At 38.7% G+C, this 26,523-nt stretch overlaps 1 protein-coding gene and 1 pseudogene across 2 annotated transcripts in view; one reads left to right on the top strand and one right to left on the bottom strand.

Annotated features, from left to right (window-relative positions):
• Nucleotides 1-26,523, bottom strand: part of prdm6 (PR domain containing 6) — a 127,713-nt gene that overhangs the window by 84,980 nt on the left and 16,210 nt on the right. For both annotated transcript variants that reach the window (XM_085295433.1, XM_085295434.1), the window contains exon 5: nucleotides 6,372-6,499. In XM_085295433.1, coding sequence (XP_085151559.1) covers nucleotides 6,372-6,499 — 128 coding nt within the window. The remainder of the gene's footprint in view (nucleotides 1-6,371; nucleotides 6,500-26,523) is intronic.
• LOC146563063 (GTPase IMAP family member 8-like) lies at nucleotides 1,168-4,356 on the top strand (annotated as a pseudogene).

The raw sequence follows: 26,523 nt of genomic DNA, 5'->3' as shown, positions 1-26,523 counted from the left end.
TCAAAATAGATTACATAGTGAGAAAATTGTAAATTTTGTGTGATTTGATCACCTTCACCTTTAGAGTTGATGAATTTAAGATGACATAGCAGCAAGATGAGTCCTCACAGAGTCTCCATTCAACTTGTATCAAAGGTGCAGACTTCAAATGTAGTATAGGTGCAGTCTAGTCTCTCCCCCCCCCCTATTTTGTATTATTAATAATAATAATAATAATAGATTGGATTTATATAGCGCTTTTCAAGGCATCCAAAGCGCTTTACAATGCCACTATTCATTCACTCTCACATTCACACACTGGTGGAGGCAAGCTACGGTTGTAGCCACAGCTGCCCTGGGGCAGACTGACAGAAGCGAGGCTGCCATATCGCGCCATCGGCCCCTCTGGCCAACACCAGTAAGCGGTAGGTGAAGTGTCTTGCCCAAGGACACAACGACCAGGACAGAGAGGCCGGGGATCGGCAACCTTCTGGTTACAGATGTGCTTCCCAACCCCCTGAGCCACAGTCGCCCTTATATTAAAACAATACGGTGCTACTGAATGTCACAGACATTCAGCTAGCCAGAAAGCCACCAAAGGTCAGTCATCCCTGTTGCGCGTGCACCTTTTCCTACCACACCCTTTCTGCCAGTCAACTTTACAATAATATTCCTGGATACTGTAATTTACTCAATTTTTCTAACACATTGAGACTTTTTTCTAATCTATAAGCCAAAAAGGTACATCAAAAAGAAAAACATTAACATAGAAATGATATATTAGTTTTTTGGGTTTTAGAATTAAACCTAAAATCTCCATTTACACATCATCATTTACTCTACACATTTGTTTTCAGGTAACTACATATTCTGCTGCTGAAACAAAGTAAGATTATGGCAGCATCAGCATATGGAACTGGTAAGTGTGCAAAAAAATGTACAAACTTCGCTTTATTAAATAAATGCATATGGCAATATGCTTTAAGTAAATGTAGAAATTTATGATACTCGAGTTTGGCATCTAAGAATTTTAGTAACGCATACAATTTTGAATATTTGTCAGATAGTGATGTACTGGGAATATGAAAAGTGTAATTCAGTGAAAAACTGTTAAAATTTGCAATAACTCAAAGACATAAAAAATATAAAAGAAAAGAAAACTGAATCAATGCAATATTTAATTATTTAATGTCTCTTGTGTCTTCAACAGCATCTGAACTCAGGATTGTGATATTTGGAAAAAGTCAATTTGAAAAGATAACTTTAAGCAACTTGATCACAGGGAAAAAGGATTCTCGTGATATAACAATATCCAAGAAATCTATTGCCCAAGGACAGTGGAGGAAAATACCCATAACCGTAGTGAAAACCTCCGACATCTTCAGTGTTCCTGTGGAAAAAGTCAGACACGAGATGAAGATGTGTGTGGCCCGTGTCCCCCCTGGGCCAAATGTTTTCCTCCTGTTAGTGAAGCCTTTAGATTTCACAGAGGAAAACAGACAAAGGCTGAAGTTCATCTTGAGTTTGTTTGGTCCACATGCGCTTAAATACTCAATGGTCATCATAACACAAAAGGATGAAGAAAAGAATACTGCAGTAGAACAAATTATTCAAGAGTGCGGACAAAGACTGCATAAGTTAAACTCTGACAAAAAAGAGTGTCTTGACTTTGATCAGGAAACCATGATGGAAATGATGAATCAAATTGTGACTGAAAACAGGGGCGGACATCTAAATTTTTCTGAAAACCCTGATCCAACTGAAGCACTTGAAAGTCCAAAATCAAGGCTTCCACTTAATTCGGCACTGTGTGAGAGATCTGTTGTTGGGATGGAACCTGAGCATCCAAAACCAAAATCTCTTGTGAATTTAGGACTAAGTAAGAGACCTCAAGTTGGTGTTGAACAACCTCAAAGGCCACATCTAAAACCTCCTTTAAACTCAGTACCATGTGGGAGCTTTGTTGTTGAAGAACCTGAGCATCCAAAACCAAAACTTCCTTTGAATTTAGGAATGAGTGAGAGACCTCGAGCTGGTATGGAAGAACCAGAATCTCCAAATATGAAACCTCTTTTGAATTTGAAACTGTGTGAGAAATCTCAAGTTGATATAGAAGAACCAGAGTCTTCAAATACAAATCCTCTTTCAAATTTGAAACTGTGTGAAAGACCTCAAGTTGGTGTGAAAGAGCCTCAAAGTTTATATGTAAAACCTTCTTTAAACTTGGTACTGTGTGGGAGATTTGGAGTTGGAAAAACTTCAACTGCTAATGCCATCCTGGGAGAAAGAAAGTTGAATTCATTAGAGTATGTTAAACATCAGGCAGAAGTTTATGGTCGACTGATTTCAATGGTGGAGCTACCGGTTCTATTTGGAAAATCTCAGGAAGAAGCAATGAGGGAAGCCTTCAAGAGCATTTCTCTCTGTGATCCTGAGGGTGTCCATGCTTTTATCCTGGTGCTACCTTTGGATCCCCTTACCGATGAAGACAAGGGTGAGTTGGAGACCATCAAAAATATACTAAGCTCTCAAGTCAAAGACTTTACAATAATTATTTTTACTGTGGAGACCAATCCTACACACCCAGATGTTGTTAACTTTTTAAAAAGAAACAAAGAGATCGAAGAGCTCTGTCGGAGTTTTAGTGTCCGATATCTTGTCCTCAATGTCAACAACAGACAGCAGATCCCCCAGCTACTGGATGCTGTGGAAGAGATAAAAATGGTTTCCAAAAGTTTCAAAAAGGAAACCATTGCAAAACCTTGTATGCACAACAGTGCAGAATGTACATCACAACTGGAAGAGGCTCCTCACACATCACAGAGCCTGGATCAACTCAGGATTGTGATGATTGGGAAAACTGGAAGTGGAAAGAGTGCCACTGCAAACACTATTTTGGGCAAAAAGTGCTTTCATTCGAAGGCCAGTATGAAATCAGTGACCAGGCTCTGCCAAAAACAAACAGCGGAAATTGAAGGGCATCCTGTCATCGTGGTTGACACGCCTGGTTTATTTGACACAGCTCTATCCAGTGATGAAGTTAAACATGAACTTGTCAAATGCATCACAATGGTGGCTCCTGGACCTCATGTGTTCTTACTCGTCCTGCCGATCGGTCACTTTACAGAGGAAGAAAAACAAACTGTGGAGCTCATTAAAAACATTTTTGGCAAGAACTGCAATGACTTCATCATTGTCATATTTACCAGAGGAGATGATCTTAAAAACCAAACAATTGAAACTTACCTCAACGAAAACAGTGAAGACTTTGTCAAAAAACTGTTAACTGATTGTGGAGGACAATACCATGTCTTAAATAACAATGATCAGAGCCGTTTTCAAGTAAGTGAGCTGCTGACCAAGATCGAGTCAAGAGTAAGGAAAAATGGCAGTGGCTATTACACCTCAGAGATGTTCAAAGAGGCAGAGGCAACAATTCAGAAGGAAATGGATAAGATTATGAAGAAGGAAGAAGAAATGCAGAGATATAAGAGAGACCTTGAAAGACAACATGAAGAGGAAATCAAAGAGATGAGGCAAAAAACTGAACAGGTAAGAGCTTTAACAGAAAAAGCATTAGAAGAAAAAAAGGAATTCATTAAGAGAGAGGAGGAGAAAAAAAGGGTGGATGAGGAAAGGGCCCAATAGGAAAGGGAAAGGAAACAGAGGTATGAAATTCAGCAAAAGCAATGGAAAGAAAAAGAGAAGGAAATTAAGTCTGGATCATTAAAAAAGTCAATTAAGGGTCAAATATGGGTACAGAGTTCAAAAGAAAATGAAAAAGCAAGAGAGGCTTGGAGGAAAGTACAACAACAGTGGCAGGAAACACACTTTAGAGGATGCCAACAGAGATCGGAGGAGCAAACACAATCTAAAAAACTCTGTGAAGAATATGAGCAGGAAAAAACAGAACATGACCTCCAAAAAAAAGAACAAGATCAACTTCGAGAAGAACAAGAGAAAAAAGAATGGAGAGAACTGCAACAAAACCTACAAAAGCAAGTCGAGGAAATGAGGGGAAAAAATCAAGAGGAAGCCAGAAAGCAAGCAGAGGAGTTCAATGAATTTAGACAGAGATACGCCACTGACTTAAAAGCTGCAGTAGCAGAGTGTGAAAGGGAAATTGAGAATATGAAGCTAAACCAACAGGAATACAGTAGCTACATGATTCAACAACTGTGCCAGAACAAGGCATATCAGAATGACTTTGACCAACTAAAGAAGAGACAAGAAAAAGAAATGAATGAGCTCAAGCCATTTATTCAAGACCAAAGACAAATGTACGAGCTACAGAAAACACACGAGGAAGAAAGAAACAAGTGGATCCGGGAACATGTGCGTAAATCCAAAGAAGAAGAAAGTTGTAGTATTTTATGAAATTTTTTTTATATATTTACTTTGGTGTTGCCCCATGACTCATCAATGTAATACCAATATTTTTGCCAATTAAGATACCAAACATTGGGAGCTGTTTTTGTGAGATTAAAACCATTTATCCTTTACATGTCGTTTTTATGTTCAACCACTGACGTTCTAGTTTGTTCCTCGTTCACTTGGTCATGGGGTTTTAAAATGACTGTCCAAAATAAATGCCTGATGCCATTACCGACAGACTACCAAGTGATAAGACTTGACTACAGTAGGACCCTCTTACTGTTATCACTACAAAATTTTACGTAATAGGTCTCTTGGACTGCCACTTGGAAGAGTGACAGTTTTCTCCCACTGAAAACACTATGTCCAGATGAACAGATTCAACTTTCTGATAAGAAGTAATGGACCCTCATCAAATTGGTGAAGACTTTATAAGATTTGGGACAGAGGGAATCTCCCTCCAAATTATTTAAATTTGTTTATCCTGTCCTTAATGCACCATCATCACACAAGCTTAATAGAAATGCAGAGATTTATCCATTTACCATACTATACCACACCACACAACCATCCATCAGAAATCTAATTATTTGCATCATGAAATAATGCAAACATTTTGTTTAAAGGACAAAATGTGCATAACTCTTCCTCTACAAACCCCCAAGGTACAATGTGCACACTAACACGATTGCCATATCATGACAGCACATTTTATAACTGTAAAAAAAATGGCACATGAAGTAGTATGTGGCTTACTGCCTTACCTGGGTACAATTTTATGCCACTGCAACTGCACTGCAAACCCTTCTGATTTCAGATTAATAAACTAGTCTTCATTCTTATTAAGATACTTTTAAAAACTGTATTGCAGTGGCATACACTTACTTTCAGAAAAGCTGGCAAAGTCAAAGACCAAACAAACTAACTCAATCACTCAAACCACATCACAAATAAATGAGTCTAAAACATGCCATTTGTAGTGCCATTATTTCAAGTTTCTCTCCGGTATAATGCTACTCTTGGCCTAGTTGAAGAAATGTTATCATTATTTTTTGTTTTTTGTAACTAAAGAAAAAAGAATTAATGCTCTAGTTATCTGTGTGATTTTTCTAGCTAACAGCGACTGGTGGTTGAGAAGATATTTTTATCTCTTCCTTTAGTAAAAGTACTGATATCTCAATCTGAAAAGACTCCATTATAGATTATTATAATTCCTGTTTTTAAAACTTGACAACTGTGTGAACATTAACAGCATATTTTACAGAATATATGAAAAATACAACTACTTATTGTACAAGAAAACCTCTATCTATCATTGTCGAGGTAGTTGCATATAAGGCAATGAGTATGCTCTATAAAATTTATAACGTGCCTTTCCTGTGAGGCTATAGCATTTCATGAGCTAAAAAACTACCCCTCCAACATAAGTAAGAAATCTGTTTTAAAAAAGGAAAGGAAAACTCAAAGTGGTGTGTTTAGCAAAGCTTGTTTACTTCAACAAATAAGGTCAACAAAGTGTTTCTTGAAGTGTTAATTTTTTTTTAAAAAAAGGTTGGTGGAGGCTGCATATGTTGAACTTGCTTGTTTTATCAAACCTAGCATGAAATTAGCTTATTGTTCCTTCACCATATGTGAACATTTCCTTGCTAGCATGCTAAAGAAGTTGCTATTTCACATTACTCCACTGCACATGTGAAAGCGTTGCACAAACTGTTTCCAAGACATTACTTACCTTATGAGATGATAAATTGGAGTGTAATTTACTTTATGCATTGTTAATGCTACTTCTTACATGTTTAGTTTGCACACACTGCTAGAGCCCACTGCCAGGCAATTAAACAATCAGGCGTGTTCATAGCCAAATCAAATTTTACATGGAACCAGTCAGAACAACTTGCCTTTGTTTTAAGTGACCCAATGTAAACAAACCACTGTAGAAGTAACATTGTGAATTGTTTGTGTGCAAGTATACAGGATAATAAACACATAAAATGTGAGAAAAGAAGACCTTCTCCTACCTGTACTGTACAACCATCATGTTCTGCTCCCCACAGTGTCTCGCACAGCGAATATACCTCATCCAGCTGGATTTACTGGGATCATTACCATCAATAAAGTGCTGTAACGTTCCCTCTGCATCGTAGATCTGGAAAACACAAATGATCAGAGTTGAAAACAGAGGGCTTGTTGTGATTAATTCAGGATAGTATTGATATAGCTGAAAAAGGCAACCTTCAGATTTAGATATCTATTGAATTATTTTACTTTGAGCGACTAACAAGTCAAAGATATTTGCTCATTTTCTAAACTGACAATGAAACAAACCTCACTTAAGAATGGCAGGAAAAAGGCAAAGAAATACAATGTTTGTAACATATTATAATGTCATAGCTCAGTGGTCCGTATCTGTATCTTTACCATTACAATCTATTTGTATCTATTTGAGTTTTACTATGGTGTAGTAGCAAAACTAAAATCAAAAGAAAAATATAATAAATTATATTAGTTATAGTTTTAGTCAACAGACAACACAGCAGTGAATTTGGGATGTTTATATTGACTGAGTGTTGTACCGTTACAAGATATTGTGGTTATTTGGTAATTTTTTCTGAGGTTCTGTTCAACATTTCCACCAAAAAATAACTAGTTCAGTTCATTTAAAACACTATAGTTCAGCTGAGACTATCAATATTTTTAACTAACAACTGAAATTTCTGAATTCACTCTGGAAACCAATGCAAACTTAGACTGTACTGGATGTAAACTTAAAGGCAAAAGTTAAAAAATTACTTAGGAAATACAAAACTAAAATTCAGACAGGAAGACAATGTTTCTGTTGCTCTGCCAAGCTCCAAAAGAATTGCAAAGTAGCCGATATAAAAGATTGATGATGTAAAACAATCTGCAGCCACAAGGTGAATAAAAAGTCTTGCAAAAAAGACTAAGAAAAGTCAGGATCTACACAAATCTCTGCTCTGATTTGCCATGAAGTCTCAAAGATTTAAAATTGACTTTTTTAGGAGATTTCATCAAATGTTTAGGGTTGCATTTGTCATGATGCTGGCAGTTGCAGATTAATTTTTGAAGCTAAAAATATATGACTTTTTGCTAAATAAGATTTGGTTCCACTATAGTTATACCCAGAGTTTAGGTTAAATGAGTACTTGTAAAACTACAAGAGGTATAAGGATATTTATGGTAAATCAAAGCCAAACATTTTAATTTTTGGAGATTTATAGTCTGATGATGTATCAGCCTCTTTTATTAAGAATGAACCCTTGCAACTGAAAACGATAACGAGTTGTGCACTTGTAGCTCAGACAAATAACTTAATTTGATTTGAAATGTTTTAAACAAGATTCTGCAACTACTCATTAGGCTCTTATCCACAGTCAGCTGGAGCTGTGATGATTACAGCCTGCTGGGCGTTAAACATTACACAGACCTGATTTACACCTGCTTAAAAGCCTTACAGCTCTGTCTGCCAGCTTTAACATCGAGGCCTAAAAATACTTTTTCACAGCAACAGTGGAAGGCTGCACATCAAATAAGAAAAATGGAGCTGAAACGTAAACCAAACAAGGGTCCATTAAGAGGAAGAAGCAGCTTGCTTTTTTTCCTGTTGCTCCTGGCTCAAAGATGAGATCTCTCAGTCTGTTCCCCTAAAGAAAACCACAAGTCCTACTTTTAAACGGAAAACGTTAAAATGAAATGTTTGAACTGGTGGGAAATTTGCTGATCACATTCCCCAGAGATTTAATGTTTCTTGTATTTATAATGACCCAGTGACCTCTAGTGCCACCCTCAGGCTCAATGATTTCATTCTCTATTCAAGCTTTCAGTTCCTTCAACAACAGATCTTTTTGTTGCATGGAGAGTCTGAAGTTATCATTTTACATTGATTTGAGAATGTGTAACTTAAAGGATCACTAGTATTACTGGACCGATGTAAATGGTATATGAGAAGATGACATCTAGATATCTGCTGCAAAGGCAACAGGGATGAGACAATTAAAAATGAGTAAATAAATCAACAGAAATCTGAAGAGTGCACAGCTAATAGTGATCATAAGCACTTAAAAGCAGTCAATCTCCCTTAGCCTCCGTCTGTGTGTGTGTTCATTATTAATCCATCCCTCCGTCCATCCGTGGTAAAGATGCAGTGTGACTGTATTGAGGCGGCGTTGAGTGTGTTTATAAGGTGATGACCTGAGCCAATAGCCTGCCTCTCTGCTGTCCATACAGCCAACAAACAATCAATGCAGTAAATGACTGTGAGAATCAGAGGAAACAGCTTCATTTATTATTCTCTGTATGTAAGCACTTTACTGTCTGTCGCTGTTGGACTGCCTGCACACTCTCCTGCCTTTATCCGAATCTTTGTCCATTTCACATAAACTACTTTATATGATTAAGTGTACATTTTTTTCTAGGTTGTTTATCTTGTGGCCTGAAACTCTTTCCACGTTTTCTCTGTTTCACATAATTAAGACACAAAAACTTCCAAGTTAGCTTTTTTGTGCTATGTACAAAGATGTTGAGTTTGCTATGATAAACACTTTTTAATTTATGCAGTAAACCTTCACATGAGAAGCTGGTGAAAAAAACAAAACAATCTATGATTAAGGCAGTTACAGACTGTATATAAAGACTGTGAGAGGCATGATGGCTTTGCCCATTTGTTTGGGGGCATTTTATAGCCTCATTCTCATATTTTTTGGGTGGGAGGGGGTGGGTGGGTTCAGGGGGTGGAGGAGGTTACTATAATTAAACAGAAATGGTTAGTTACCAACTTTGGTGAGCTCGGTTAGCATGCTGCATTCATAAACTATGAGTACAATGCAGAGACATAGACACCTGCTATTTACTGCCAAGTCGCATCCCAAAAATCATTTTTAGTTCATGCACTATAATGTGAAAATGTTTATTTCTGCTGGATATTTTTAATATGGGAATCTATAAGAATGAACTCACTTTGGAGTCAGCCTCAAGTGGACATTAGAGGAACTGCAGTTTCTGGCACATTTGTTTTTCTTTTTTTCCCCCTTTTAATTTTTTTTTTTAAATTCCAGGAGGTAGCCACTCAGTAAAGTTTGTTGTTTTGTTTTAAATAAATGAGGGCTCATAATTATTGTCTACACCAACAATTCTCCTGGGGATGACTGATGAGGTGCTTTATTTATTATTATGCAGCATCATGGAGATTAGAAGCCTTATATATTTCACATTAAACATCAGTCACTTTCAAATATCACTGTTCTGTTCTACTCAGAAGTTTACTTGTTCATTTTTTTAACATTTAGATTTTCCAGAGTAGTTTTTAAAAATTTAGCCTGCTGGCTTCACATTCACCGTGTACAGTAGTGAATGAGTGTCATTAAAAAAGTATTTTTTCATGATATTTTTGTTTTTTGTGGGGTTTTTAATCTTGTTTCAGATAATGACAAACAACAATGACGTATCCAGCACATTTGTTTTTCCTAAAGCTTTAAAAATGCACAAAGCAAAATATACAGGAAAGTAGTTCAGAAAATATGTTAAAACTTGTTTCGGTATTAGTCCTCTGCATGCTATGATCCAATGGTGTTGTGCACTGTAGGATTAACAGCACTCTAGTCTGACTCTTGGTAAAACTGACCGATTAGCTGAATTCTATTTTTTGTTTTCGTAGACTTTTAATTTTTGTTTTCTTTTTGTAATTTGTGTCCTTGCCTCATTGAAGCATTTTGAATTTCCTGAAATGGTTTTAGCATTCATTTCTTGTCACGAATCTGTGCTGATTTAAAGTTTTACCCTTGCTATTATATTATGTCACTTTCTCATTGGCAGGGCCAGCTTTTGCTGAGTTTACATATGACATCTGAAGCTCCAGTGAACTTGGGCCTCTCAGACCAGCAGCTGGTTTCTAGCTCGATGCTGTTCTGTCAAAGACGTTTTGGCCGCCTGTGTTTATCAAATCCATCGCTACAAAATTCCAGCCATAAGATAAACGGCCAAAGAGAAAATGTTGTTTAGCTGAACAGACAGAAAATGTTGCAAACATTGCCAGGCTGCCGGATTGGCTTCACGGCTCCAGCTGTCATTTTTCCATCTGAGCACAACAGTCGTCACAAAACGAGACTTTTTTTTTTTCTTCGTAGCTTCAGTCTGTTGAAGCTAAATAAATTCTCCTTGTTTGACCCTCAGTTTGTTCGGGACAGATGACCCTTACAGCAGCACACTGGTTTATTTTCTCACACTCAGACCACACATAATACATACTATAAGTGCTGCTTCTGCAGAAAGCGCAGTGTCTTGGGAGCTTTATTCAAAGAAACTGCAATGACTAACACGCCATTTCATCTTTGTTTAATCTATTGAATAATTCTATGTAGTTTATGAAACAGTAGAAAAAGTTCACACCACATCATATCCACACTTGCCTTGTTTTTCCCGACACAGCAAAGCTTTCCATCTTACTCCCATGTATAAATCTGCAAATGCTGGAGTTTGACAGCTTTTCATCACAATTATAACATTTTAAGATTTTATCTTTCAATTCTGGTAAAAATCCTGATAATATTGAGAAAGCCATGCATGACACACTTTCATGTGGTAAAGCACTATGCTCTGACAATACACTTAAAGGTACTTATTTAAATTACCCTCTTTCACCACCAAGAAATTACATTTTACATATAGGTATGCAGTATGAAGACATTTCCTCCCTTTAAGGTTTTAGATTAATAATGTAACAACATACACCGCAGCTCTAATGCAGCTTCATCTGATATCTCTTCAACACAACACATTTGACATTTATCAGTAAGTGGTTGTTTTGTTAATACCTTTAGTTAATGTTGCACAGAGTGCTGCAGAGGTGTAAAATCCACTTTCAGACATTTCTACTACTATTTCACAATTTTGTTTAGAGAAGGATTGTTCAGATCTGCTCCTTACTTTGAGTATTGGATGTTTTCTGTCCTTATTATTGTGGAAAGTGTGGCAAGTTACATAAAGTCAAGCAAAACTGATTATTTAGTTTTAACTTTTCAATAGAGCTGAAGTGGAGGGTGAGAGAGCCTAATCTATCTGCATCCGCCTCTTTGGCTTTACAAGAACCAGAAAACTGGAGGTAAGAGGGGAGAATAACACACACACAGACACACACACACAGACACACACACACAGACACACACGTGCAGACGCAGAAACCAGTGACAGCTTGTGTGTCTTTTTAAGAGAGTGGATTACAGCTCTCTCTTTCAGTCATTGATCTCTGCTGTCAGGTCTTCACTTACTGCTCTGTCACTGGCCACACACACACACACACACACACACACACACACACACACACACACACACACACACACACACACACACACCAGGCTATACTAAATAGATGCTCTTACTTGTTACCCTGGAGCATGGATGTATGTAGCTTTCATAGATTAAATATTTAATAATTAATTTTTGCTTTCGAGCTCAGGAATTTGAATTTGGACGTATTTGTGATTGATGGCTGTTAATGAGGGACCTGCACAGCCTCAATCAACACCCTGGAATGCACACATACACACACTCTCTCTCTCTCACATACACACTCTCTCTCTCTCTCTCTCTCTCTCTCTCTCACACACACACACACACACACACACACACACACACACACACACACACACACACACACACACACACAGGAGGAGAGACTACAATTTACCAACAGTGTTTTGACCTTCTGACCTAATTACAGAGAGTAAATCTTCTCCTTGTCTGGGCCAAGAGCAGAGATACTCTGTGATGTGTCTGAGTGTGTGCATGTGTGTGTTTACAGACAGGAATGCATTTCAGCTATCAGTTAAAAACACTTAACTGTCGCTCTGAACCTACACTGGCATGTAAATGGCCACTTCGCCGTCAGACGACGATATGAGTGAGACAAGTGTGTGCGTGCGTTAAATGCATTTATCACTTTGTGTGTGTCAGTAAGTCACTAATGCAGCTGTGAGTTATCATTTCTGAAGGTGTTACGACACTTCCTCTATCACACACACACACACACACACACAAGCATATGGGAGTGTGTTTGAAGCTTTTAACAGAGAACAGTTTTGTTTGTTATGAAATGAAGCTAATATTAGGTGATATTTGGTGTGACAGTTCAGTTTTTCCATCTTCAGTATGTCAACACACACACACACGCACACGCACACACACACACGCACACACACACACACACACACACACACACACACACACACACAGACTTCAGAGTCTGAATTCTCTCTGCAAAACAACAAAAACTATTTTATAACGGACCCTGTATATGTAATAAGTATAAAAAACAAAAACAAAAACATACTTGTAACTAATTAAAACCCCTGGAACTGGATAATTAATACCATAACCTTTGTGTTCTTAAAGGTCTTGGGGAAAAAAGGGTGGAAGACTGACTTCAGGAGTGAGTTATGATTGCTGGGGGGAAGACTTTTGCATCTTAACAATGTTAGATTTCTTTGAAAATGTAAATGTTCTATTTAGGCCCCAAAACACTGCAAAAAAAGGGGAAAAACCCCAAAACAAACACAAACACACTTGAAACATAAATTTCTTTGTTACTCAAAGCAAGCAACGTGTGGTTACACTTGAAATGAACACTACCATTTTATGGTGTTAAATGATGTGTAAAAAAAGTTAGGGTTAAGGTCGGGGTTAGAGTGCTGCTCACAGCATGAAAAGAAATAAAATTTAAAGATGAGGGTCCTAAACAATTTCCTTAACACCATCTTACAACATAACAGTTTCCCTCTTTGGGGGCACTTTATCTATATTTAAGATCTTTTAATATATGCCATGTATCCAGTTGAATAATTGAATAATTGAGTTTGAATCATTTTGAATTGATTTTTTTTTTGTCAAAAGTAAAAAGCAATGACCAATAGTTACTGTATGTCCTGAAAGTAGCCTTAAAAATGTAAAAGTTAAAATAAAAAGGTGCAGTTTCTCTACTGTGAGTTGATCTTGTCCTGCACTTGGGGCTAACTCCAAAAGTGAGTTAATCTCCATTGACTTTCATGTTAAAATGTGCAAATTTAATACAGAAATAAAAGTGCTTACAGTTATTATTATGGTCTTTACAACTAATTTCCCTCCTTTATAACAACTGAGTCCATCTCACCTATTAAAGGGCTTTTTTTTTTTAATAACCCAACCATTTCAAACTTATGAAGGCTTAAGGTAACAAGTGTGATTCCTGTGATTGACCTATGTGTTGCATCCACAGCTTTTATGACATCCCATTCTAAACAGATCCCTCCCTTGGCAGCTCTAACAGCTTCCATTATTCTGAGAAGGCTTTGCACAAGATTTCAAGCAGCGTTTGTGGAAACTTTTGCCCGTTCATCCAGAAGAACATTTTTAGGGTCAGAGTTCAGGGCTCTATGCAGGTCAGTCCAGTTTTTCCACACTAAACCTATCCAACATGCCTTTATGGAACTTGTTTTGTGAACTGGGGCACAGTCATCCTGGAAGAGAAAAGGGCCTTTCTCAAACTGTTCCCACAAAAATGGAAGCATAGAATTTTCCAAATTGTTTCTGGTAAGCTGAACCATTAAGAATTCCCTTCACTGGCGCTAAGAATGCCAGGCTAAAACCCAGATCAAGATCAATGATCAGGGTAGCCCAACTTTTGTCTTTATGGTCCATCAGCTAGGCCTCATCTCCACTGTGTGCTGTTGGTTCATTTTAAATACAATTATCTGACAAATAATATGGCATAATGTATCATATTGCCCACCTAGGTCGTTTGTGGGGGGTTTCTATGAATAAATTCCTAGTATTTTTGTTAATTAGCATCAATTAACAGGAAATTATCTGTACGTAACCAGCCAAGCATGCTAGCAGTAGCTGACTGAACAACTTAATATGCCACCATCTAATCCTTATATGCTATGCTAACTTCTAGCTCCAAAAAACCCCAATATGGTGGTGGTAAAAACAGAGGCTTCAAAAGAAAAAGACCCAGAGACACACAATGGCTGATTCCACTTTTTATTTCATAATATACACACACACAAAACACTATGTAGGTTTTGTTTTTGTTTTTTTTGCAAACCTGCAAAGTTGAAGTAACTGCAAGTCACAAGTCACAAAATGTAATCGTGGTATTTATAGCTGAAAACAATAAATCACAGATTTCCCTCTGAGGGGTTTTCCAGACTGTAACTCACACAACAAATCAGCCCTCAGACCCTTCATGCAGAATTAATGACTGTGCAATAAGTTTAAATTTTTTTTGTTTTGATTCAAGATCTATCACACAGGTAAGGAAATCGCAGAAAGGTGTATATATATATGAGTGACAAAGCAGTTCTCCCAGTGAAAATACGACTTCCTGCGATGTTATATGAATAATGAACCAGCTTAACCTGTAAGTTTCCAAAAGCTTTCAAATCAAAACTACACAGTGTGTAATTTAACGTCATTTGTAATAATTGAACTAAAACATGATAAAGCTTACATGCTAATAAGTATGTAGTCTTGATATGGTAACATTAAACCACAAACGCTCTTCTTTTATTCAGAACTCAGTCTGACCAACCACATGCTTTTCTCATCAGCTGACCACATCTGTCAGCTGTTATAAAAGACAAACATCAGCCTCAGAAAAAGTCAGCCTCTCCACCCTCTTCTTCTTCTTCTTCTTGTACTAAACGCACCGTTTTCTTCTTCTCGTTCTTCTTTTTCAGTCCAAATCCTGTAAAACTGTTCCTGAGAGCGGATCAATGCTTGCACACTTCACTTTTACAGCTAATCAATGATTATCCGCTAATTCCACTGTTATCTGCTCTCTTCATCTGCCTCCTCCTCCTCCCTGTTATCTTACCATGTCTCCTCCTCCTCTGTCCTCACTCACACTGCTCTCCTCCTTCACCTCTTCCTCCTTTTTCTAATTTTACTATAAAAGATCTCTGCATTCACAGCTTGCACAATTGACTTGATTACAGGACTGTGGGGCCACGTCTGCAGTGATTTTGCATCTCTTTTGTCATTTTTGTGTCTGTTTGTGGTCATTTTTGTGTCTTTGTGGTCATTTAACCTCTCTATTTGACTATTTTTCTGTCACTTTGTGGCAATTTTATTCATCTTTGTGTTCACTTATGTTTTTTATGGTGATTTTTGATCTTTATATAGCCATTTTGTGTGTTCGTGGTCATTTTTCTCTTCATGTTCACTTTGTCCCCCTTTGTGGCCATGTCTGTGTCTCAGTAGTCATTTAAGACCTCTGGTAAATTTTTGCTTCTCTTTGCGCTCATTTTGTGTTTCTTTGTGGTCAGCTGTGTTTGTGCAGGCCTTCAGTAGCCCTACATTGTCATTATCTTTGTCTTTGTGGTCATTTTGACTCTATTCATATTCCTTTAGTATCTTTTTTTAGTCATTTATTCATTGTTACTCTGCAATTGTTTTGGATCTCTTTGCCTTGATCTCTTTTTCCTCAACCTTAGACAATACGTCCCATAAGGGTAGTGTTCATATCTGTAGACATTTGATTCTCCTCGTTATTGTCACTCTGTTAAATCTTCCATAGCCACATGATTTATTCAGCCTGCCAAAAATAAATGGAAGGTTAAATAAAGCCACAGTCCTGCTTATTCACCCAATCTGACACACTGCTATTCAATCGTTCAGTTTCTTTAAAAACACTACATGTCGCTGAGGGGTCCATTTTTCAGCACTAAGCCTTATAAACTGTGCTGCCATTGCTGCCATCACCACCGCTGCCATCATGCCCAAGAGCAACAGTCTGGGCCTCTGCACACAGCCAGAGCAGCCTCACCATCTGAAACTGTGTTTTCAGCAAGCAGCGAGCAGAGTCATAAATCTGAGGGCTAATAATCGTTCAGAGAAACGGATAATATTTGGATAACCGACGCTGATTCACCTCAACGTCAACAGCAGAAAGTTCTTGTCTGGAAGCAGAGGTGCTGCTTTCTCACACAACAGTAAGAAGCAGAGGGGGGCAGCAGCCCACCACCCAAAAGGACAGAGACCACCACCCATCAGAACACCTTTGTCTGTGCTGCAGTCCATGGCACAACTCAGCTCCTTACAACAGTCCTGTTGACCCAAATTAGCCAAACCATAGCTCATCTCCAGCAGCTCTTCATCATGCTTTACTTTTTCAGCAATTTTTTTTTAAATTTGAGTTGACTAATGATTCTTTAAATGTAGTTTTAAAGTCTTATGCGACTCGCAGTCTTAAGTGTTTCGAGTGGTCAGTGAGACTGGAAAAGTGCTCGATATAGATGCGTAAAGGTTTTTGCAGAAATGTGACAGCCAAGAAGACTGCAATAACTTCAATAAGGAATCTGCTTTTTTACTTTTAAATTTTAAAGTTTTGCCTCTAAAAAAAAAGCTCTTGCCTCTTTTACGCCAACGTGTTGCCATTTCTGCCTCTTTGCCTTTTAAGAGCCACCCTCCATATTTGCAGGTTTAAGAGAGAATTATTAATGGGCAAAATATGTGGGCTGCATCTGCCAATCATTGGTAAATTTATTGCAGTAGCCCCTCACTTAGACGTGGTTTCAGAGCGTCCAAATTTAGGACCATTTATTTTGTTTGCAATGTGTGAAACAGGGTTTAGATTGAGCATTGTCTGCATCAGTGGAAAAGACGTAAACAAGAGTAGCAGTTCCACATTCCATGCTAATGTGGGGCATAATCGCTGCATTCACTGAATCCATTCCTTCACGGTCAAGAGTTCAGGTTTTTCTTTTAATTTGTCAAAAGTCTGTGTTTGTATGTCTTAGCCTGAAACATTCTAATCAGACAGAAACAATAATTTTAGAATGAGTCAGTTTTTCCATGCACACCATGACACTTTTTTTAGCTATTATTACGACAGAACAGGAACGCCGGGAGAGAGCAGGGGAAGACATGCAGTAAATGGCCCAGAGCGGATATGAACCCGGGCCTTATGGCATCTGGGTCACCAGCTCAACTAGGTGGGATAGAATAGCACCCACAACAGACGAGTTCAGGCTTAAAGCCCTATTTATTAAAACTAAAAAAAAAGGCACTATTTATATCATCCACGCCTCATTATTCCAGGCCTTCATTTATATGCAAGTCACCTATCAAATCTCAATGATCTAGCCAAGTTTGAAGCACAGATTTAAATTTGTGAAACCTTTGTATAATCATAATCTTGTTACAGCTTTGTTGGATAAAAGTAATTTATAAAATCAGCTCATAAGTGCTACCACAAACACAAAATTTTTAAAGTTGCCAAATTTCAAACACACCAATGTATTTGGCCAGGCTAACAAGCATGCTAACATGTTTGGTCTTGTGGCCTTCAGAGCATGAACTGCTTGCTCCTGTCACTGTGCCACTCTGATTTCGTCTCACCCCTGAAAGTCTGATAGCTCGACCACAGGAAAGGCAAAAGTCGGGAAAGCTAAAATTGTCTTTTTGGATAATAATATTGAGAAATTGGTGGTGATTTCCCTTATCACATTTCTGAGATTTGCATACCATTTTCTTTTCTGTTTTTATACTTTTTCACACTTTGTGTCATTTCCACTCTGTCTTTTCTATCATTTCTTCTCTCGTCTTCTTCCTATAAAGCCCTGCTGTTTTCCAAAGAGCTAGATCAATAGAGTTCAATCCTCCCTTCAGCAGCTGTCTTCAAGACCCAACCCAGAAGACTGCCTATTGCACATTATGAGGCTGCTTCAGCATCCAGCTGACCCATCTGTAGCCATGACCTCTGATGCTACTTCTTAAAACTGACCACTGAAAGAAAATCCCAGCGTAACTGAGCTATTTCGAGGATTTAAAAACTTTCCAGTAAATTAAAACTGTTTTACTTGTTTTAAGCTCCAAACTGAACAACAATCTCTCACTTCCTTCAGGGCATTTCTAAAAAATGTTTTTCCCGACACAAATCATTTGACACAAATCATAAAACTGAATATGAACAAAAAATGTTGTGAAAAAACTGAAACGCAGCCAGTTTGGTGATTTTGAGCAACCACCAATTACCAATAAAATCATAGGGATAGTTGTGGAGAAGGCAGACATGCGTGCACACACACACACACGCACACACACACACACACACACACACACACACACACACACACACACACACCGGAGAAAAGAATGCAGAATCGTATATCTTGGGATTATTTTCGCTTTAAATCTTTCTGGTGAGATTAGATAAGAACACATGGCTAGCTTACCTAGCATGGACTCCAGGATAACTTGTTAGCTCAAAAATTTATCTGACACAGAGCAGACACATTGCACACTGGTGCTTTGTTCGATGGTTTTTAAACACTGACCAGTGCTTTCTTTGACAGACAGGTGGGTGATAGCAGAGGCAGCTATAGCTGCTAGCTGTCTGCTGGGGTTCCCCTCCACTAATTGGAGTCACTGAACTGGACCTCTTGGTCAGGTTTGTGCTGCTGGTGTCTTTGAGTATTTTTAACACAATTATCTGACAAATAATATGACTTTCTGTGTGTTTAATTATAAGAACAAACCACCGCAGAGTTCACGAACCCATGAATAGAGTCACAGTGGTCTGTTCATTTGTACAGCTTATGTGCACAACACAACAATATAAAATTAGATAACCTATACACATAAAAATAATAATAATTTAGAAAAACCCCACATTATCTCATCAATCAATTCTAACCATTAGGAAGGTGAGAATAAAGAAAGTCAGTGTTTGCAGAGTAATATATAAAAAGGATCTTAAGGATAGCAGGAGTGTTGGTAACACTGAAAAAAGAGAGAGTCTGCATTAAATTTCAGATTTGTTTTCACAAAGTACTAAATTATAGTTATAATTTAAACCATATAATCATACAATACTGCCTGAGGTGAGCTGAAAGAAACGATAAATGACTGTGGGTACTACAATGAACTTCAAACATTGGCTGAAACATGTGGTATGAAGAGAGTGGACATGTTTGTACTATAGCTCAGCACAGCAGGTGAAGCCTCCACAGAAACCAGCACAGGAGAGGAAACAACCAGCGGCTCTGACGCTGGAAAAACACTCTGATCAAACATGCTGCTGGATTATGAAGAGACTATATACATGTACACACACACACGCACACACACACGCACACACACAATGTTTTTCTAACATGTAGGTCTGGGTGGAAAACCCCAGTCTTTGTTCTTGAACCCCTGCTGTTACCATGCCTACAGGGTAATGTCACGCAGAGCAAGAAATGAACTGAGTTAACCCGACTCACCGAGTGGGTTTAACCAAACAGCACCAGGCTGAGTGGTGGTTTATAACAGCCACAGTTTGACCTGCAAGGCAAATGATTCCCCGGGGTATTGAAAGAGTTTTTAACTCAGAAATGACAAAAGAAGAGCATGAAGATGGGCAGGAGAAGAATTCGAGAAAGGTCTCTGGACAAAGTTTGGTTTGGGTTTATATAGCAATGGATGGGAAATGGTATCAGATCATGATGCAAATGCACCTTCCAAATAAATTCCATCATTTGATACATCCAAGAAAAAAGGGATGCAATACCAAATGACATAGAGGCTGTATTGTACAGATGTACGGAAATAAATACAAACATGTCTTAAATTTTCTAGCTTCTCCGTTAGCATGCCTTCGGCACAAAAAAACGGTCTACAAACTCAGACCAATACAAATGGTAAATGGCCTGTATTTGTAAAGCGCTTTACTTAGTCCCTAAGGACCCCAAAGCATTTTACACTACATTCAGTTATTCACCCATTCATCCACACATTCACACACTGGTGATGGCAAGCTACATTGTAGCCACAGCCGCCCTGGGGCGCACTGACAGTGGCGCTAGAGTTTAAACTTAAACCCAGTTGGAGGACTGTGGATTCTGCTGAATTTTGACTGGATCCGGAAGAAGGCAGAAGAAACAAAGCAGGTGTCCTCAGTCATGCTAGCAACTCCAAGATGTTTCATTGGGAGCATGGATGCAAAGATTAGTACTAACATCACATCAAAGTAGTACTATTCTACCACCACGCTTTTATATTCCTGCATATACTGGGGTAGCGTTGCATGATTCACAGCTCAAAATAGTCCCTCTTGATCTTATACGAGCCCTGATGCAGCTTTTCAGTTCAAAATGAGTTGTTTTAGCTCCTTCCTCCTCTTCTCCTTTAAGGCTATCTTCCCTTTGACTCAGCTTTCTTATAGCTTTCCTATTGGCTGGTCTTCACAAACAGAAGGTTTGTTCTAGTAGTCTGCTCACAACTTGAGCTCAAGACCAGTTTTGTTCACATTTCACACCCTGTTGGGCATCTTGGGTACCCTCTAGAACTGTGTGCCCAAGATGACCCTATTAGGTATATCCCAGCCATCTATGGGATATACCTAATACAGCCTTAAGTGTCGTCTCTCTATATGATATCACAGAGAGACAAAAATAGAAAAAAAACCAACTTGGAAAAACTGGGTAGTAAGAGCAGCAACCTGATCTCTTGGCTCACAGAGATAAGTTGTGCAAGGGACTTTATCCACCAACTCCTACAATTCAAAAAGAAATCAGGACCCTTATAAATATGTGCCTCTTGCTTGCTAAACGTCTAATTGCATTGTATTAGAGAAAAATTGATAGAGCAAAACCGGGCATTGGTTACGGGACATGTCCTCATCTCTGGCTATGGAAAAGATAACCTATATTTTGAAAGGGAAGAAGGAGCTGTTTGAAATTGTCTGGAAACCTTTTATATTAAACTTGGAAGGAGTGGAAATTTCACAAGTGTTGGTGGAAAAGGGGAACCTGGAGTCACATAATTTGGAAAGACATAACGTGATATAAATATGAGGGATATGGTGGAATGATACTTTGTATAGTTCATCTGCTTTTTTTGTTTGTTTGTTTGTTTTGGGTTTTTTTTTTTTTGGGGGGGGGGGGGGTGTTTTTTGTTTTTTACGTTTTTTTCCTGATGAATATTCTGTCATATTTCTGTATACGATTTATTTGACCTGTATTTTATGTGTTCTAAAAACTCAATAAACATATTGTTGCAACAGAGATAAGCTGTGCATACACTGGCCTCATTGTTTGAAACTTTGTCCATAGTTATTGTGAGCATCCAACACTGGAGCAGTTTAAGTAACAAAAAATAAGGAAAAGTTTCCAAAAAAAGTGTATATGGACATGACAGAAGCTCTCATCAATCGGAGAAACACCAGTTTTGTACATTTCCTTTTTAAAGTTTTGTCTATATTTATATAACAATAATTTGTTGTTCATTTATTAAATCAAACTTTTTCACTGAATTCTAAGTTGAAGGAATGCTACTGTCATTATCAATACACATAACTTGCTTTAATCATTGGGTGATTGTTTGAGGAATTAATGTCACATCATGGCTTAAAAAAAAAAAAAAGCTTTTGTAGTCGAGTGCCCAAAAATCCAACGATATTGAGTTTATGGTTTATGTGGAAAATTATTTCAGGGCTTTAAGACTTTGTTCCTGCCATCTATCTGACGTCATATTATCAGTGTGAGCGTTTCTGCTTTGTTAATAAATTCCAATGATAAAAACGTACTTGCCTCACTGAAATCCAAGCAACACGAAAACCACCATATGGAATTTGCCATAAACCATTTCTGATTATGTAATCAAAGCGATGATGTCAAAGGCGATCAGGCCCTTTAATAAAACCCAGAATATATAAACATGAAATAATGACATCAGTCAAGAAAACATTACAAAGCCTTTACTGGATGCTGTGACCACAAACCACTAAAAACATGAAGTCAATGGGAATTCTGCACTGATGGACGGACAGGAAAACACAAACGGACAGACTGACAGCCAGGAACAGACAAAGAAAACAGCCTTATGATGCAAAAAGCCAAGATGCCAACAGGCATTTGGAATTTTCTGAATCCTCATGTGTCCCATCAACATCCCACACTAACAAAATATTTTGCCTCAAACTGAGCAGCTCCAGTTTTTCTTTCTTTGCGGCTCTGAAGTTATGATGTTTGGGCCATATTCACCGACTCGGCGCTGACAGCTCATCTAGTCTCTGATCTGTCCAAAAAGAAAACTCCTGTAAAACCCCAGAGGACGAGGTCAGAGGACGGCGCCCGTGTTTTTACTGCACATTCTTTTCAATCAGAGCGTACTCGAGGTTCAGATAGAGAGGTCGCCGGTTCGAGTCGAGAATGAGAACCTGTCACGCTTTCCCTCAAAAAGAAACTGAAACTCAAATTGGGAATATTTGGATGTGTATGAGATTTTCCACTGCTACATCCAGGATTGTAACAGGATCTTCTTACTAGAACTTCTTACTAAATCATCTGCAAACAATCTAACGTTCTGCTGTAGCCACAAATAGACAAATTTGTTGGAAGAGTTTACATTTAACTTCATTCATACCTTTTGGCTTTATAGTTTTTCTGTTTAATGTGTTCCAGATATTTGAAAACACTTAAAAAAAAAAGGGTGGAGCCAGTTACTGGGTCTCCAATAACTGGGTGGATGTTCAGAAGCCAATAAAGCAATTTAATACCAGTTTCAATAAATAATACAATAGAATAGAATGCCTTTATTGTCACTATACAGTTGTACAATGAGATACAGACCACCTCCTACTCAGTGTAAACATGCTGGGGGGGGGGGGGGGGGGGTACAGTTCTGCAGCACTATGTACATATGGACAGTATTAACAAAGGGGAAAAAAAAAAATATATATATATATATATATATATATATATATATATATATATATATACCACCACTATGTCCGTCTGTCTTCCAGATACAGACGGACAAAATGGTGGTGGCTAACCAACCGGACATAGTGGTGGTAGACAAACAGAAGAAGACGGCCGTAGTGATCGATGTAGCGGTTCCGAATGACAGCAATATCAGGAAGAAGGAACACGAGAAGCTGGAGAAATACCAAGGGCTCAGAGAAGAGCTCGAGAGGATGTGGAGGGTGAAGGTAACGGTGGTCCCCGTGGTAATCGGAGCACTAGGTGCGGTGACTCCCAAGCTAGGCGAGTGGCTCCAGCAGATCCCGGGAACAACATCGGAGATCTCTGTCCAGAAGAGCGCAGTCCTGGGAACAGCTAAGATACTGCGCAGGACCCTCAAGCTCCCAGGCCTCTGGTAGAGGACCCGAGCTTGAAGGATAAACCGCCCGCAGGGGCGTGCTGGGTGTTTTTATAATGCACAATATACAAGACGTAAGTGATATGTAATAAATAGTGTTATGTATATACAGTTGAGTAAATAAACACATAAATAAACAATAAAAACAAGCTGGAGTGAACCAAGACTTTCTCCCTGGGTTATGGCATTAGTCCTGTCCTTCCTTCCTATCCCTTTTTTCCTTCCTTCCTTCCTTCCTTTCCCTGTCCTTTTCAGTCTGTCCTTTTGTTCCTTTTCCCATCAGCTTCACACCCTTCATTATCCCTTTCTTTCCTTTTCCATCTTCTTTGTACACTTTATTTATCCTTCCCCCACCTCCTGCCTTCCTTCCTTCCTTCTCGCCTTTCTTCATTTCTCTGTGCTTTCCATCAGTTATAGCAGCGGTCCCCAACCCCCGGAGTCATTTGGTACCGGGCCATGTGAGTTGAGGCTTAGGTGTGAAATTTATGGTTTTCAGGGTTCTTATCGGTTTTTATCATTATTTTTTATTGTTTTTATCGTTAACTGGGTTTCCCTGGGTCTTTTCCCGTGTGACTTTTTTTTGGTACCGGTACTGGTTTTATTTTGTTGTATTTATCTGCAACACCTTAAAGGCCGGTCCGTGAAAACATTGTTGGACCTAAACTGGTCCGTAGCTCAAAAAAGGTTGGGGACCGCTGACTTAGAGCACTTATTCATTGCTTTTTCTGGCCTTTTCCTTCACCTTCCATCTTACCATCTTTTCACCTCCATCTGACTCTTCCTCCCTTTTCACTTTTTCCATCCAACAAGCAGAAAGGACTTTCTGAAGTTTTAATTAACTCTGTGAATATATTTTAAAATCTATTTATCTATAATAGCATAAATCAGTGAATCAGCATTTTCAGAAAGCTTAAGGTAAGAAATTAGGAAAACTGGACTGTGGGAACTGCTTAACCTACTCAGTATTTATTTTACTTAATTGATTAACTCATCAATGTAGCCCTAAATAAAACTTTATTACAAAAATTACATTTACATCAAGATAAAGTTCAGTTTTAGCGCTCTGCTCCTGACTTCTCTGCCACAGTGCTGGAGTAGGGAGTGATGAAGCTGCCGGTCAGATAGTTCAAGAATTATTCCACCATAAAGTTGGACTCCAGCACTGAGCCCTGCCTCGGAGGGGATCGATTTGTCGAGCAGTAAAATACTGCCGCTCCAGAAAACCCTCTGCTGTTCCACTCAGACGTAACGGTAAGTGTCTTAATTAAAACCGGCTCTTCTAGGATGCCATAGACAACATGACACCAGCTCCCTGATTGGCTATAGGACAAGCATCTCTTCCTGTTTTGGGAGGCGTCAATAAGTGAGTTTAACAACCAGTGAGTTTTAATGGAATCTGTGTGTAAAGCTCCTTCATCAATAGGCCTAATGGCCAGTCGTAGCCTGGCAGCCGGTAATCTGCCGGTTAGAGCTGGGTTATCTGACCAGACCAATTTCTTCAGGGTTAGTGAGTTTAAAAAGCTGGTTTCAGACCCCATGGAGGGTCACTGACAGTTTGTGCCAGGTCCAAATAATGAGCTGCAGCAGCAAAACAAAAATTACATCCAGGATATTCTTACATCTTAGCGCCAGAATATTCAGTTTCTACACTTTGTGTTGTAGATTTCATTTTAAACAGGCAAATTGTCTCAGATTGTCAGTTTTAATTAGCCTTAATATGCAACTAGAACAGGACCATTTAAACTAACTATTTAAAATCAGCTGTGTTCATTATTCATGCTGCACATCAGGACAAAAACAAACTCTTGAAGTCTCCACAATCTTTACCTGATCACAGAAGTGTATAACTGTAGACACCAGACCAGCCCAGGCATCAGGGACAACAGATATAATATTGATATTATGTTCCTGCCTTGATTCACAAAGACATTCGATGGCGCGCTGAGTACAAAGATACACTTCTTTATAGTCTTCCAAAAAGCCAGTAACTACTCAACAGGAAGTGATGGCATCCAATTGTTGAAATAGAGTAGTTCACATATTTATGAAACTGCCCCCTGGTGATGATAAACAGCTACAACAAGCAGACAAGGCTTTGCAAAGCTCTACCAAAAGCATAGCATGTAAAAGGGGAGGTGTAGTAGATGGGTTAGAAAATGACCTGCAGACGTGGTGGTCATAAATAAGTTTGCTGCTGTCTGTCACTTGGCAGATTAGCTCTTGCAGGTCATACTGTTGGGCACAACAGATTTAACTGCAGCTTCATATTGGGTTCAACAGGAGTTAACATGTGAAAGTAAAATCTGCTCAGTGATTGTCTGCATCAGATAAACTCATAAAAACATGTCGTCAGTTTAATCCTCATCACTTTCATGTTCTTTTTTCCCCCCAAGCAAAGACCTGGTGGCCCTGCCGGACTTGGCTGATCATGTCTTCTGTGCCCCCTAACCTCTGACCTGTGATCCTCTACAGCCTCCCACCACCACAACCAGAAGCCCCTCTCCACCCACGCCCACTCCCACGTCCTCCTCCTCCACCTCCTGTCCCACTGCAGCCAACAGCAGAGAGACTGATGTCCGGTCAACCGACGTCTGACTGACCTTTACCAGCTCAGCCACACGGGACTCATCTATCTCTGTGTCTCCCTGCATGCCTCAGTCCACCCTCCCTCGCTCTCTCTAATGCTAATGCAGCTGTTTATAACTGCCACATTGACTTTCTCCTGCCACTGTATGTAAATACAATCTGCTCTGATCAATGGACTGAGAGGTGACATGACGCTGACCACAAGCACACACGCACAGAAAAAAATCCACACAAACAGGCAGACACACAACTAAGTGCAAAATGCGAGAACAGGATGAAATTTAAAAACCTATTATTTGTTGAATTAGTATCAGTTTCCCCCCCCTGCAGAATACAACAGGAACTCCAAATGATGCAAATAATACAATTACTTGAATAGGAAGCCTAACATAAATGAATCGGTCTAACAATTCAAGTTAGTTAATTTAACATTTTAACAAAAGGAAG

The sequence above is a fragment of the Mchenga conophoros genome, linkage group LG12 (genome assembly GCF_057382185.1).
Source record: "Mchenga conophoros isolate Kocher_MC1m ecotype Shallow Benthic linkage group LG12, M_conophoros_male_GT1.1, whole genome shotgun sequence".
NCBI lineage: Eukaryota > Metazoa > Chordata > Actinopteri > Cichliformes > Cichlidae > Mchenga > Mchenga conophoros.
The sequence above is the reverse complement of the archived record's forward strand: the minus strand, read 5'-3'. Positions and strand labels throughout refer to the sequence as shown.